The sequence below is a fragment of the Glandiceps talaboti genome, chromosome 8 (assembly GCF_964340395.1).
Source record: "Glandiceps talaboti chromosome 8, keGlaTala1.1, whole genome shotgun sequence".
Lineage (NCBI taxonomy): Eukaryota > Metazoa > Hemichordata > Enteropneusta > Spengelidae > Glandiceps > Glandiceps talaboti.
The window spans coordinates 13,521,607-13,536,655 of NC_135556.1; the positions used below are offsets into that span (position 1 = coordinate 13,521,607).

General features: G+C 36.3%; 1 protein-coding gene across 1 annotated transcript; it reads left to right on the plus strand.

The window, feature by feature from the left end:
* Positions 1–3,412: 3,412 nt before the first annotated feature.
* Positions 3,413–14,806, plus strand: LOC144439217 (Na(+)/dicarboxylate cotransporter 3-like). The gene is made up of 13 exons (XM_078128490.1): positions 3,413–3,529; positions 5,657–5,922; positions 6,325–6,469; positions 6,784–6,875; positions 7,143–7,349; positions 8,172–8,291; positions 10,794–10,919; positions 11,554–11,658; positions 11,868–11,953; positions 12,362–12,474; positions 13,318–13,479; positions 14,193–14,330; positions 14,630–14,806. Exons 1-13 carry the CDS (start codon positions 3,413–3,415, stop codon positions 14,804–14,806), a joined length of 1,854 nt encoding a protein of 617 aa, XP_077984616.1.
* The last annotated feature ends 243 nt before the right edge of the window (positions 14,807–15,049 follow it).

Sequence of the window (15,049 nt, forward strand, 5' to 3'; positions counted from 1 at the left end):
GGTTTTACAGAACAAATATGGTCGCCATTTGGTCAAGTGTTAATATCTCACAAAACAAGGAAACGTACATATGTCCCATATAGTATATCACCTTCGTGTCAGGTTTGAATGAAATCGGATATTGCATGTCAGGGAAAGGACGTATTATGGACGGACGGACGGACTCACGGACCGAGCCCATCAGAAAAACTCCCTCCTTCAGAGGCTGAAAACACAGTCGTCATATTAATCAAATATGTAAAAATCAATACTATTTCTCACCCATTGGTCATTTTAACAAAACATTATAAGAGGAAATAGGTTTTACAACGACCGGACAGAATCTATACCATGTAGTAATCCCACAACTTTGACTCGACTGCTGTTATGTCAGTTTGACAAAATATTATTGCTAACATTTGATTGGCAAAGGAAAACACGCTATTCATTGCCTGTCCTCAGGCTAGTGCATGAGCGGGTAATATTGATAACGCTTCGCCTTTATATATTTGGCTCGGATATCTGTTTAATACACATTCGGTCATCCCTTCGAAGGGAAATAAATCGTGATATTGCATGCCATTGCTTTTATGTATAAAATGGAAGATTTGTCATTCATAACGCCTTTGTAAATGCTATACAATGTCATCATATAGTTATTTAAATCTGTCGTATACAAATTAAATATTGATAAACTTCAAATACGTACGATCTTTACTCATCCTCCTCAGGTACATCTGCGTATTCACCACCACAACCACCACTGCTTGATTGGAATTATATACAATCTCATTATATACAATTATAACATTAAAAGTGGTAAAAATGTACATATACGCTAAAATATGAATATTCTAGGGTTGGAGAGTTGAGTTAGGGTCGTTTTCGATATTGGAAACACAAATCAGATTTTGGCCTTAGCGAAAGCAAACAACTTCCGTAGGCTAAATTCGTGACTTCTATTCCAGAATAGCGTTTAGTTTATATACTATGTGGTATTATATATCACCACATTATTTACAGTAAATATATAGTCAACAGAATTCGAAGCACATGTGAAATATGAAACAAAGCATAGGTCGATAATTAGTTTTAATTAACTTACTGGCATTATATTCAATTAAATCTAGATAGATTTAATTAAATAACTTGATGCGCCATCCACGAGTCTTCCTTTCATTATTTACAGATTGTTTCGTCCACATTTCTTTCTTCCTATTAAAAAGCGCCGAATTAATTAAAATGTAATTTAATATTATTTGCACTTCTGACCATTGTGGTGGATACGTATTTGCAAGAGTGAAACCATTTTCTACTCTACCTGCAATTTTTACAACTGCTTGGTTCGTTTTGATGAGACCCACCACCATTCCAATTTGACTGATTCTGTTCGCCAAACATGTCTCGGACAACGCTTCAATTCTAAACAGTCCTACCCCATAGCGATGGGATGGAATGTGGAACCTGCTCTACAAAGTATATTCTAATAACCGTGCTAGTCATGTTAGAGAATTCATGCGCTTCACCTTGTCTTCCTACGTTTATGAATGCATTTATTCTTGTAAAGTGAATGACCTTGCTTCACAATTCACCCTCTTCTGAAGTGTACTGTTTGGTTTTTAGACAAATGGTACAGTAGTACATCCTTTGCTCCTGGATGGTTACAACGTTAGGCAATATGACCTTAGTAATCAATTAGAAGTTTTACCTGATGTCGAGTTCTCCTCTCCTTTCATTCGATCTCAATTGCAAAATATAACCTATCACATAAGTTCTTGCTTATTTTTACAAGCAACTGTTATGGGTATAACTTGCATTTACCAGTGGTCATTACCATTTGTTCTTTGCTAAAATGTATATGTCAATTGTATATTTGTACATCATCATCACCGGCTTACTATCTCGTTTTCGACATCTAAATAATTGATGGCATATGACAGCGCAGTCGTTACTCTAGTAAGATCGCACAGGCTGATATTAATATCAATGTTCTACATTCATTCATTCGAAGTGGTTGACAAACAATGCGGTTGCATTGAGGTCACAGGTTACATCGCATGCATATAGTTGACTGTCCCTTTATTGACATTTACTTGTCAACATACCTTATGCCTATATAACAACTTGTAATAAATTTAGGCCAACATATTGTGATAAACGCATGACAACAAGAACGTAGAATTTATAGTGACATACGTAATTATCATTATTAACACACGATTAACAACATATATTCCATCTGATATCAGTACAACAAAATCCATGTTAAGCATAAATGGCATTTAAACTCCACCCACTACATGTACGTCTCAAACAAACAAACAAACAAACAATCAATTAAGTCACGTAAACGCCTAGCGAAATAAGCCTGAATAAATAATATCAAAAAACCCCATAAGTCTAAAACTGAAAGGTCCAGGGGTAGATAGCACAATAACCCTGTCCAGTCAAAACAAATAATAAAATGTATATAAGTTGTTGAAGTAATTACTCGGAAATTGTCCATAAAGTAGTAGACGGTGACAGGTGTGTTGCGACCGAAGTAGGGGCGTACCTTGGGTTCATCAGGTGTCACAACCTTTTTTGACCTTGGCAAGTACTATACATGCTGGTCGTACTACTCAAAGGAAACTATGCAAAGGTAAGTATGAAATAGACAGCACATATAAAGAAGAAATAATAAAATGGAATTTCAAAACCAAGACTATAATCAAGTGACCAAGCCCTGCAAAATTGTATATGGGCGGGCTGTCGTGAAATGTATACAGTCAGCTATGTCATTAACATATAAAGTTATGGCGACTTTGTCAACCGTTTGACCACGGGACCTTCGCTCTCACGTTACAATTTTAATATTTCCTGCAAATATTATGCACTATGAAAGTGGCAATTTTGTGTAAGGGTTTTTGTAGTGCCAGGATTTCGTGACATCTTAGTTCACTATATCAATAACATTAAATTATGGGGTACATTAGTGAACCTTTTGACCCTGTCCTAAATGAAAAGATAATTAATTAAAGTCTGGCATATTGACACTTCAACAAAATAGTGTCAGTTTGATAAGTCTAGATTTATAACTAATTCTCTGAAAATATCGACAGAGTTTGGCAAGAATAAAATGTTTTACGACATCATACCAGAGTAACCTACTACATTGTTTGTTTATGTTTGTTGCAACCCTTAATATTTCCTGTATTATTTTGGACATTAAATTCTAGTCTTATATTAGTGAGTTAACACCATAAGCCACCAAACCCTCTCTCTTTGGCAAGCAAGTCATGTATCATTGATAATCTTGACATGATCTGACGTATCTTTAAGTCAAGAGCACTTGAAAATGACGTTACGGGATTGTTTGTCAACGAAAGTTTCATATATTAAAGAGAAAATTGTGTGCAGATGTTACATTGATCAATCATCTTAACAAAGTAACATGGATGCAAACGCAAATGATACTTGCAGATACCTATGGCACAAACGAGATATTTTGATCATTATCCTGACTCCATTACTATTGAGTCCTATACTTATCTTCAACTATGACTCTCAGGTAAGAGTGTTCAAATATTCTATAACTTTCACTGGAAACTGTATCTATCTGCCAAGCATTTACCGAAAGGCGTAGAGTGCGCATAGATCATTGCAACACTAGGTCAATATCATGATTGATACAGTAATTTCAATTAAGGAAATCTTTAACATTATAGTACGATATTTATTGAATATTTTACGAAATCGTCATAACACACATTGACATAATTTTTTTTCAAATCTTTGGGTACGTTAATGTAAACTTTTACTCTCCAACTCCACCTTTTCATCTTGTTTGTGTATACACCCCGTAAATGTACTTACAGAAATACAACTGTTATATCAGAATTAAGGTTTAATGTCAATGAAAGATCTGAATGTAAGGCAGATAGAACAAGATATGAGATCTGGTAAAGATCGTACCAAAAGTGTACATACTGCTCAAAGTACATACACATTGGCTTACACGCATAAATAACATGAACTGGAGAACGAAGGTGGTACGAAGGAATAGAAGAGGGGAAACAGGTGTAAAGGAGTGGAGATACAATTGGAAGAAGTAGAAAATCGGGAGGGGTGTAGAGGTGGTACTCCATCCCTAAGATACAAATGGTGACAATACGAGTGACCTAAAGGGCCTTTGTCACTACGAGTCGCTAGACTTGTCGTGACAACCCTTAGGTCACGAGTATTTTCAGGCTGAATGAAGAAAAGTATTGAGGGATAACATAATTATATCAGCGCCAGTAATATCAAAGAAAAGTTGGGGAAAGTAATGACAATTTCGATTGTTTTGACTCATATTTCGAACACACCAGTGACATACATAGATACGCGTTGTCCTGACTTAGAAGGAACAGAGTATATTCCATATTTTTTGTCACCTTGGCTCGTGCATGGTATAATATATGTACAAATCGCAGTGTGAGTATGCAATGGAATATATTTTGGCCTTCTACTACAAAGAGCATACAATGACATCGCTTTCAGCTAACAGTCAATCAAGACACAAACGTAAACATACTGAGATCTCGGCCTTTGCTTGTAAGTAAAATTTTTGACAAACTGTAAATGTTTACACACTTGTATCGAACCTTATTGTCAAACTGATAAGGTGTGATCATTTATCACACTTGATGAAGCCAGCAAGTAAAAGACGTACTCGTGCACATCAAATTTTCAAGTGTCAAACCTTGTGTTCTGCGACCTGATTTTAACAGGTCGTCAAGAATTATGGTTACCACGTGAAGTGCACATGCTGTCTTCTATTTATTTGATAACTAGAATGTCAATTTAAATCAACTAAATTTTCAAATTGAAAAGTAGTGACACAAAATGGAAGATGCACATAACAAATTAAAACAACCGACTGTAGTATGTAGATGCCCCACACTGGGGTATGTAGAAGGTGAAAGAGGATACTCTGTCCGAATAGGTTACTTTTCACACAAAACCTAAACATTGGCCCACTTTCCTATCTGAAAATTCAAGTGGTCGTCAAAAAGTTATACAAATCGCGCCCGTCTATAGTGTTATAGCATGGAGTTATAGTAATTTTGTAAAAAGTAGATAGATGGTCATGTTATAACACTATCAAAGGTCCAGCAATCTTCACTCATGTCCTGTATATCCTGTGTCCCCCTGTCCATTCTTTATCCAAGTATTAACTGAGTATCAGCAAAATACTGTTATTCTAATTTATACATATGTACTACTGCTTTAGCGTTTTAGGTTATAAGGGGTGTACCAACGGTCAGATGTGGATAATTATATGGACAAAACCATTTTACCAGAGGAACGTGTCTGACTTATACAGCTAGACCAACTAACCGAACACTATTTATAGTTAATTTTCTCGCATATGCTTTAGTAAAACCAAAAAACCTAATCAGTTCTAACTATTACCACCAAAGAATATGTGTACCAAAGTTAGTTTGAATTGAACCAGCCGTTTGGGAGAAAATGATGACACAGACAGACACACAAATACACACAGACATAGAATATGACCACAGTTCCCCTCTTTATCACCTATAAATTAAACTTCAAAGAAACACATTTTTATCAAAAGTTTCCTACAAAAGAACATCAGCGTATGTATTTCTTTCCTATTCCTAGTACTAATTTTATTTCTTCTTGATTGAAGGCAGCAAGATGTGGATTCGTTGTTGTTTTAGTTGTTTGTCATTGGATAACACTAGCCGTACCTTTACCGGTGACTGGTATAATGGTATTTTTTTGGCTACCAATCCTTGAAATCCTACCAATGGCTGATGTTGCCGTATTCTATATGATTGACTTCCTGGTGCTTTTTCTTGGGATTCTGATAATTGTATCAGCAGTTGAGAAGTATGAACTCCATCGTCGAATTGCTTTACGAGTATTGTTATTGGCAGGATCAGATCCTAAGTGGTAAGTATGGGAATGATATTTTTCATGAAGCTCAGTCACGTGATAATTGTAGGCCAGTTTATTCGTACACATTGGTTCATGCAGGGGAGCTAATGTTACAGTAATGTCTGTACGTCCGTCAGTTACGTGGGTGTGTCTGTGTATTTGTATCAACAAATTTTCAAATTTAAACACTACTTTATGGCTTTCAAGTGCAGGTATTTTGATTCAAATGTAATCTACTGCACACCTAGGTTTATCATTTAATGAGAGATACTGCGACACTTGAATGTATACAAATGGATATACACACACTAGTACTGTTATTGCTTCATTATATCTTAGAGTGCCAAATGATACGCTCTCACAAAATTAAACTTGATGTATGGATGTTTTCACTCCATTTTTACTTTACATATTTAGGTTATTATTAGCCTTGATGAGTGTAAGTGGGTTCTTGTCGATGTGGATTCTGAACATTCCTCTGTTGCTAATGATGCTACCAATAGTAACAGCTCTCGTAGAACGACTGAACACATCAAAACGTCCAAGGAAGGGCAGATTCGAGGTAATCTTGGTGTGCTCACAAGAATGGCGAAATGATGATTTGTTTTGATTTTCTGTGGAATGTTCTTTTAGTTAGCAACAGTCAATTTTATAACTTTCTGCCTTGATGTATTATAACAAGAAATAGTATAATGATGGCTCAAATAAGCTTTCAAGTGTTAAACGACTATGCATGCTAACCAACCAACAGGCAACCAATATTACGTTATTAGTAGTGCTTTACAGTAGTACACAATCTCGTCGCCACGCATGCAAGTATATATAAATGCATAGGTGTGATATTTTCTGATGTTTATCCAACCTATTTTCTTACAGGACGGCTTGGAGAACGGCAAGTCTCAAATGGAGGACAACGACCATGCTTCAAATTCAATCGAGATGGAAGTTCTAGAAAATGGTACTAGCGAGTGAGTTAACGACTTATTTATAAAGTGTGTATGCAAATGTATGAGCCTTGTGCAATTGCATGGGAAGTAGGGCGCAAAGTTTACAAATCGATTCACAAGGGTTAGGAGAGCATATTTTAGAAATTAGAGGAGTATTCACATATTACTTTGACTCATTGTGATTGCGCATGGTCCCACCGATTCCATATCCTAACACTGCCACATCCTATCATTGCCATGGTTATAATGTATATATTTTCCATAACAATTCCATTGTTTTATATTTAGGGGCGTAATTAACGGAATATCATCTCAAGAGACAGAAATGAATGCTAAGTACAAAAGCAACGTGGCCCTCGTCACACCGGAAACAAGTGAAATTTCATCCTTGCAAACAAGCTTTTATCTCGGGCTAGTTTATTCAGGAACCATAGGAGGTGCCGCATCACTGTTTGGTACGTTAACACAAGTAATCATGGTCAGCTTTCTAGAAAGGTCAGTAACGTTTATTAATATAAGCCTCTTTGCGTCATTATCGTAAAATGGTAATTATACTGTTAACACCAGGTTGATATTTTTTTTCAGGTTATATTGTCAGTGATTGTTGATTGACTTTTGTTCAAAAACAAAAGCTAGTTATTTTCTTTATATCATGGGAAGAAAACTTTGCAATACAAGTTTGGTCTCGGAAAATTGGTCGAATTATTGACTATCGATGCATGCGAATACTCTAGATATAAAATTTGTACATCGTTTAGCAGTATTTAATAGACAAACACACTGAGTAGCACCGTACGCCCATAATATTTATGACAAATTCAAATGTGATCACAGTTAATGGCAGCTATAACATTTGGTGTCAATTTTTAGGAGATCGCCAGAAATTTGATGAATTATTTGGAAGATGTAAGTCGTGTGATGTATTAACTTTTGTGATGCTTGTTTTATTTATAATTTGTTTTGAGTGTCAAGGTATCTTAAGAAATACAATATCAAGGACCTCTGCCAATACAATCATCATAATATCATAAAACAACACAATACCCCCCTTAGTATTAAGTTGTTACAAAGACATTTAATTGAGGAAGAGATAATAACAAAACATCGTACAAACAAGCAAATATTAGTCGGACAAGGATACAAATTATCATTTCAGTTTCGAAATTTGATGAAATTATATTACGGTAGAGAAATCCCAAAATACAATGGTGTATATTTCGGTCAATCGTTTCATCGCCTTATTACAAATTCATCTACTTAAAGCACACCCACTTAAAAAAAGTGCAAATGCATCCATTGTTTCCATTCCACTGACAGCACCTATGGAACAGCGGCTAAAATTTCATTTGGAGATTGGATGTCATTTTCATTACCAGTGCAAATAGTGTGTTTATTACTCTGCTGGGCATGGCTGGCATTCTTCTACCTGTCTGAGAGGTAAGTAGTTAGTCATTCTTTTACAACAATAGGAAACTGTGTTGTCAACCTTAAAAGCAATATAATTGTGGCAAGGCTGCCCTCGCAATCAGTAGATCGAAGACCTGATTTAATTAGTGAAGATACTTAAATGTTAGTTTCATGTATGATAAGTAACAGATACAATCCGACCAATATGCGTCGAGCGGTAGCGAGATTGTGTCTGTTTTGTACACCGGCTAATTTTTCGAATTCCAATATGTAACAGATACAATCCGACCAATATGCGTCGAGCGGTAGCGAAGCTGTACTGTGCATTTTCTCAGAGGATATTTTTTTTACATTGGAGTTAGAAGACATACATCAATGAAGTTGGATACTCTCAGTACTCTCCATGTTCTCAAATGTAACCTGAGCGAAACGTCGCTTTCGACAAGACATGCTTAGCTACTGAAAGGTTCACACACACTAACCAAGCTATTGACGTTTATTTGGTTGGGCCATCATCAATCATTCATTTTGACAGCTCTTTCTGGTTGATAACAAACTCGATACTTTTAATTACAAACATCTTCCTGTTGGAGCCTATTGTGCACAGGTCAATGTCTGTCTAATATACTCCGGATGTTGACTTTTCATTACCATGTCTGTCTAATATACTCCGGGTATGGAGTTTTCATTACCCGGATGGTATTTCTCATATTCTCAGCTCCTTGGATTTTGAAGCGGGAAGTTTGCGGACACCTGATTGGCTGATCGCCCGATTAGTCACTGTCGCTTGACAAGTAACGCCCACGCCGGTGTACAAGTGCTAATAAACGAGGGTGCGTAGCCCCCGAGTTTTTGGCACATAGCCATCCCGAACGAGTTGACTATCTATTACTTGTTAATAAATTTAGTTTAGTCACCATAGGACAGCTAGTACCTTCAGTACAGAGAACCGAATCATTATCGCTATTTCCGTCCCACATCAAAAGAACTACGTCATCTCCGGACAGTTTGAACTGTACATATCATTATCGCTATTTCCGTACTACGTCATCAGAAGAAGTTCGTCATCTCCGGACAGTTTGCAACATTGTAGTTAGTGTGAGCGGGAATTACCAAGTTTACATGTGCTTGTAGTTTAATTCCCAGCGACCCCCATAAGAAAGAAAAATTGCTACTTTGTAACTCATCTGTAGATTGATCTTGTTTTGGAAGGTTGTTGGTTGACATTGGTTCTTGGAATTCTCTCCGCCACTTTAAAAATTTCTTTTTAATTTCGTTCCTCTACTTTCTTAAATGTTTATGGTTACTTGACTAGTAGTTGCAACTTGCATCGCTGGGTAACAAGTGTGTGACGTTGACATACCGCAAGGCCGCCAATAATGAGTGTGCGGACTGTTTTGTACCGAAGAGGAAATCCGCGTAGCGCTTCTCATACACCTTTTCCCCATAGACTAATCATTGACCGCTGCATATACAGCAAAAAATGTTTCTCTTTCAATAAGAGTCCGCCCACAGACAAAGCATTGGCTGTCTCATATTCTCCATTCAACACCAGTAATCTAATTCGTCGCTGGTTGTTGATCTACATTGTTCAGTGTATTACACCAATGCTCTTATACTTTTTCGCGCGCATTTTCTGGAATTCTCTCCGCAACTTTCTTTTTAATTTATTCTGCTGTGACCACAGCAAATCGACGTTTCTCTGCTTTCTTCATGTTTATAGTTACTCGGCTAGTAGTTGCATCGCTGGGCTACTAGTGTCTAACGTTGTCCTCGTTCATACAAGTCAACACATGCTTATAAGCTGTATATATTTTGATACAGTGTTGCGAAAGATTAATACACTTGGTATCTTGCTTCCCGTCTTTCCCAGTATCGCGGCACTTTGTTTCTTTTCTTACTGCTGACTGATATGGCTTATATTTCGCTGAAAGTTTGGTGCATGAGATTTATGGTATATATACAATTCATTTACTGACTCATGATTGACTGATGCTCTCATTTGCACGCCAGTCGCACTGGTTACACCTACCTTGGGTACAAGGTCTAGTATGACAAACCTGTGAACTGTACTGCTTCATGATGAAGGAGAATATAAATTACGTACGGTTGATGTGGTGAATTTGTTATCGTTTTATTCGCAGCCTGTGGGACGTTAACCTCACAACGAGGACACGCTCCACTGTAACTCAGCAACGGAACCCAAGACAAATTTGCACAGATCTGTCGGCAGCCGATTGTCTAATCGGCTGGAGAACAAACGGGGAATTGTGACACAACAACCACGATAATAAAGAAGGGTTGATGCACCGACATATATACATTATGAGCATACATAGACTACTGCTCTCTTGTCTATTCAATATTGATAACAAAGTTTGGAGATTTGCACCGGTTTTAATAAATGTCATTTTGTTGTTATTGTTTTCTATCAGTACTTTGTTATTCATTAATAACTGGACACTGGGAATGAATTTGCAATTTAGATGAAATAGATAAAACTAGGAGTACTACATTTTGTTTATTCTGTAGCACATCTTGTCGTAAAAAATCCTCCACTAAAAAGACACCAGAACGTAGTGACAGAAACACAGGGGACGATGACGTAAATATCACTGACGCCCTTCGTGAAGAATATGAAAGTTTGGGCAGAATAAAGTACGTGTATTTCGATTTCCCCCTGCATTTCCTTGTTTTTTATTTGTTGATTATTGTATATGTGTTTGGTACGTTGGTACAAACGACAGGATAATATGAAATAACATACTAGTATATCAATCATCCTGAACTCTAAGATATCTGTCACAGCAAGTACGGCATATTGTGGAAACTAAAAATAAACATAACCTGCTGTTTCAAACAAAAACATGCCAATGTGCTTACAAGAGCGATCTAAAACACCAATTCAACATCAGTGAAATATAAAAAATGGTAAGTATTACAAGTGACAATATAATGTAATGAATGAAATATCCTTACTGTTTGGGGTTTTCTTTTTACAACCCTATCTCAATCCACATTACCTTCAAATGAGGTGGTGGTGGTGGGGGGAAGGGGTAAGTTAGGGGTAGGAAACTTTCGTATCGACTAATTATTTATAGTGAATGTACATATGGCAATGGTACAATTGGCAATTTGTACACATAAGTTAAAGTGAAAAACATTCCATGTATTTTAGTTATAAATACATGTATATGGAGTTGTCGCTAGATTGTTGTCTGTCTGTATGTTGTCAGTCCGTCTTATTATGTTCTACATTGCACACAATTTACATGCATATCTATTCATCTAGATGGGCCGAAGTAGTGATCCTCGTCGTCTTTGGATGCCTTATATTGGTATGGTTTTTTGAGAACCCTAGCTTTATGAACGGGTGGACCTCTTTCTTCAAAGCTGGGTCAGTGTTGAACTCAAAACTAAAAATACACACAAAGTATGATAGTCTCCGTATGAATGTAAGCATTTTTTTGAAGAAAATAGAAACAAGACAAAATCAGATATAAACCAACGACAGGACTCTCTGTCGAACTTTACAACACGTATCGGCGGCTTAAAACACTTTTACCTGAATAATACATACTCACCCTGAATGTTTTATAATTACAGGTACGTGACGAATGGTACGATTACTATGGGTATTGTTTCGATTTGTTTTGCCCTACCGAGTACAAGACCATCCTGTAACTTAAATGGCAAGTACATTTATAATGAAAAAAGACGTATATAAAAAGAGTTTTATACTCAGCATAATGACTAAAAGTCGTATTAATGCAAGTAAATTGCACGGAACAGTCAGTAATGATGTAAAGTATACCATTTCTGTGAATCATATTGCAGTTATTTTGATTTGTGATTTAGTTAACAATGTGATGATTCTCGTGCCACTGTAAATATATTGCAATTGTGTAAATACGCCCCCTACTTTCCACCAAGGTAGGAAAATAGCAGTCAGGTTTAACGTTAGAAATTGACATTGACGACATTAATTTGCTCAGGGGCAAATGCTATCGATAAAATACATTTTCTGTGTTCGTGGTAGATCTCTCGGGAGTCTCCGAGTCCCTTGAATGTAAATGCTAGACGTTTTTCATCCTCCACAGGTATTGGAAGTCCATACGAGCCACTTCTTGATTGGAAGTATGTACAGAAAAACATAGACTGGGGTATTTTTCTCCTAGCAGGTGGTATTCTATCAATATCAGAAGCTATGAAGGTGAATAATTACAATGTCATTTCAATGGCGTTATAATACCTACTTATATTATGGCTATTATTGGGTAGATCATTCATGAAGCAGTTATAGATTTGGGATTTCCATATAAGATTAAAGGAGAACAAAGGCGGAGCCGATTTCGTCCTAACTGCTTTAATTAAAGGCAAGTAAGTCACGAAAAATCACCTTCACCAACTTTGCATCCCATGACTTCTTAAAAATGAAATTTTTAAAATTAGGCAAAATACAAAAATGCATGTTTCCCATAATCGGACCCTAAACAAAACGATACAAATGTTTGTGTCTTCTTGACCTTCATGCACGTCTGTTGTCTTTCCCCAGTGATGTCTGTATATATTTCATCAGACTACCACAGAAGGGGTATTCTGACCGACATTTCATTTGGTTTTGGGAAACACAATAATTACTTTTTTTGCCTTTAGTTAGTCATGAAACAAATGCTGAAACAAACGATAGGAAGACTGATCGATAAGGGCACTGGTGATATCAACCTTGGCACCTCGTACCCAGAATCCTCTACCCCGGTGTTCAGCAGTCGGTTCATGGCCAATCTAAATAGTTTAATGTCTCTTATTTTTAGAGAAGTTGCACGATGAAGGGGTTTTGAAAGTGATTTCTAATCATTAGCATCGCCTTTGTTTCTTTAAATGACTGACAATATCAAATTGCAACCATGACACGAAATACTGGTTTGAACATATTTTCCAATTCCATTTGATTAATGGAAAATATTGCACCTGCCTTCACTCATTGTCAATACCCTAAAGCGATATAAACACATTAGAAACGTACCTTCTCTTTGTATTATATTTACTGTTTTAGGTGTCGAAACTGGATGAAGTTATCGGAGAACAATTCGAAATCATACAAAGTTGGTCACCTTGGGTTGTACTGGTTAGCGCTACTTTGATATGTACTGTTTCCACGGAACTTTTAAGTTCTTCTATGATGCTTACATTACTTATGCCTGTCCTCGAATCAACGGTAAGGGCAATGCCTAATCATCGACATTCATCCTACTTTATGTTACAAATTTAGTGACCAGTTTCAAATTGTTGATTTGTACGTATTGTTGTGTGATGCATTCACTCATAATGACATTGTCATAATCTGCCAAATAATTATGGACAATTCAGCCTAAATTATTGTGTGTGTGTTTTTTTAAATAACAGCAGACTGGAATAAACAGTTAAAATAAAAAATGCTATTTCCAAGTACTGTTTCACAGGGTTGTCGATAACAGTTTCGTTTAGCTTAAAGTTCGTTTTTTATAGTATTGAACAGAGAGAGATAGAAAGACCGGAACAGAAGCAGAAACAGACTGAGAGATGAACAGACAGACAGGGAGTCAACGAGAGAGCATGAAATATAGACAGATACAGTTATATATATATATATATATATATATATATATATATATATATATATATATATATATATATATATATATATATATATATATATAGAGAGAGAGAGAGAGAGAGAGTCAGATTGGACACGTGGAGATGGTTTAGTTTTATAGTTTAGTTGTGTTGCTCAGATGATACTAAGGGTTTTCCTATACATACTGAAGCAAAGACAAATGTCGTATTTCACCATTTATTTATCGGACATGTATTCACTTTGCATCAGGCAATTTCGTAAACATGTGATAACTTGATTGTTATAAATTTTGATATATATGTATTTATTCTTAGGCTGCAAAACAGGATGTCCATCCATATTACTACGTTGTAGCAATCACGTTGGGCCTGAATTTCGCGTTTTGTTTACCAGCTGGAAATCTAGGAAATGCCATAGTAGTCACTGGTGGATATGTCAAGATACCACAACTAGTGAGAATTTTTATATTTGTTTTTCGATTGAATTGCTAGGTCAGAATAACTCCTCTAGTTATTGAAATAAACTCAATAATTTTCAAAGACATATACATGTACAATAATACTACACCGATGTTGTCATCCAAGGGACATGTATTGCCTGCGTTCTTTACACCTGTTCATATAGCTAGTCCAACACCACATGGTCCAATCGATTAGCAAAAAGAAAGCATGCTGCAGATACTTTAATTCATATGGCATACAAGTTGAATATGTATTTAACGTTGTCATTAATCCCATTTCTTCATTTTTAGATCAAAAGTGGTCTTTTCATGAATATCGCAGGCCTTATTGTGGTCAATATAGCCATGAACACCTATGGACGCTGGGTTTTGCAATTGGACACAATACCAGAATGGGCACTACAGTTCAGTGAAGCAGCTGCGAATACAACACCTACAATAAGCATGGAATTATCTACAATGCCTTGAAAATAATTTGGTATTTCTAGCTCCTATTTGAGTCTCTGTCTGTATCTGTCTCACTATTTCTCAAAAGACGTTCAATTGAACTGAAATCCGCACACATGGTTATGCAGAGAATTCTTGTACACAAATTTTACTTCTTTGGTTTGTTACTAGATGGGCTAGTACTTTGTAAATATATATTATTTGGATGACATAATATCTTACAAGTGTTTTCAGTGAAATGTGTTTGAATTAAACAGCGCCATC

Bases quoted from the DNA above. Each gene is read 5' to 3' on its own strand.
- LOC144439217 (XM_078128490.1), top strand. From the start codon at position 3,413: ATGGATGCAAACGCAAATGATACTTGCAGATACCTATGGCACAAACGA. The intron at 6,470-6,783 runs GTAATCTTGGTG...ATTTTCTTACAG, and splicing joins CAAGGAAGGGCAGATTCGAG to GACGGCTTGGAGAACGGCAA. The intron at 8,292-10,793 runs GTAAGTAGTTAG...TTTATTCTGTAG, and splicing joins TTCTTCTACCTGTCTGAGAG to CACATCTTGTCGTAAAAAAT.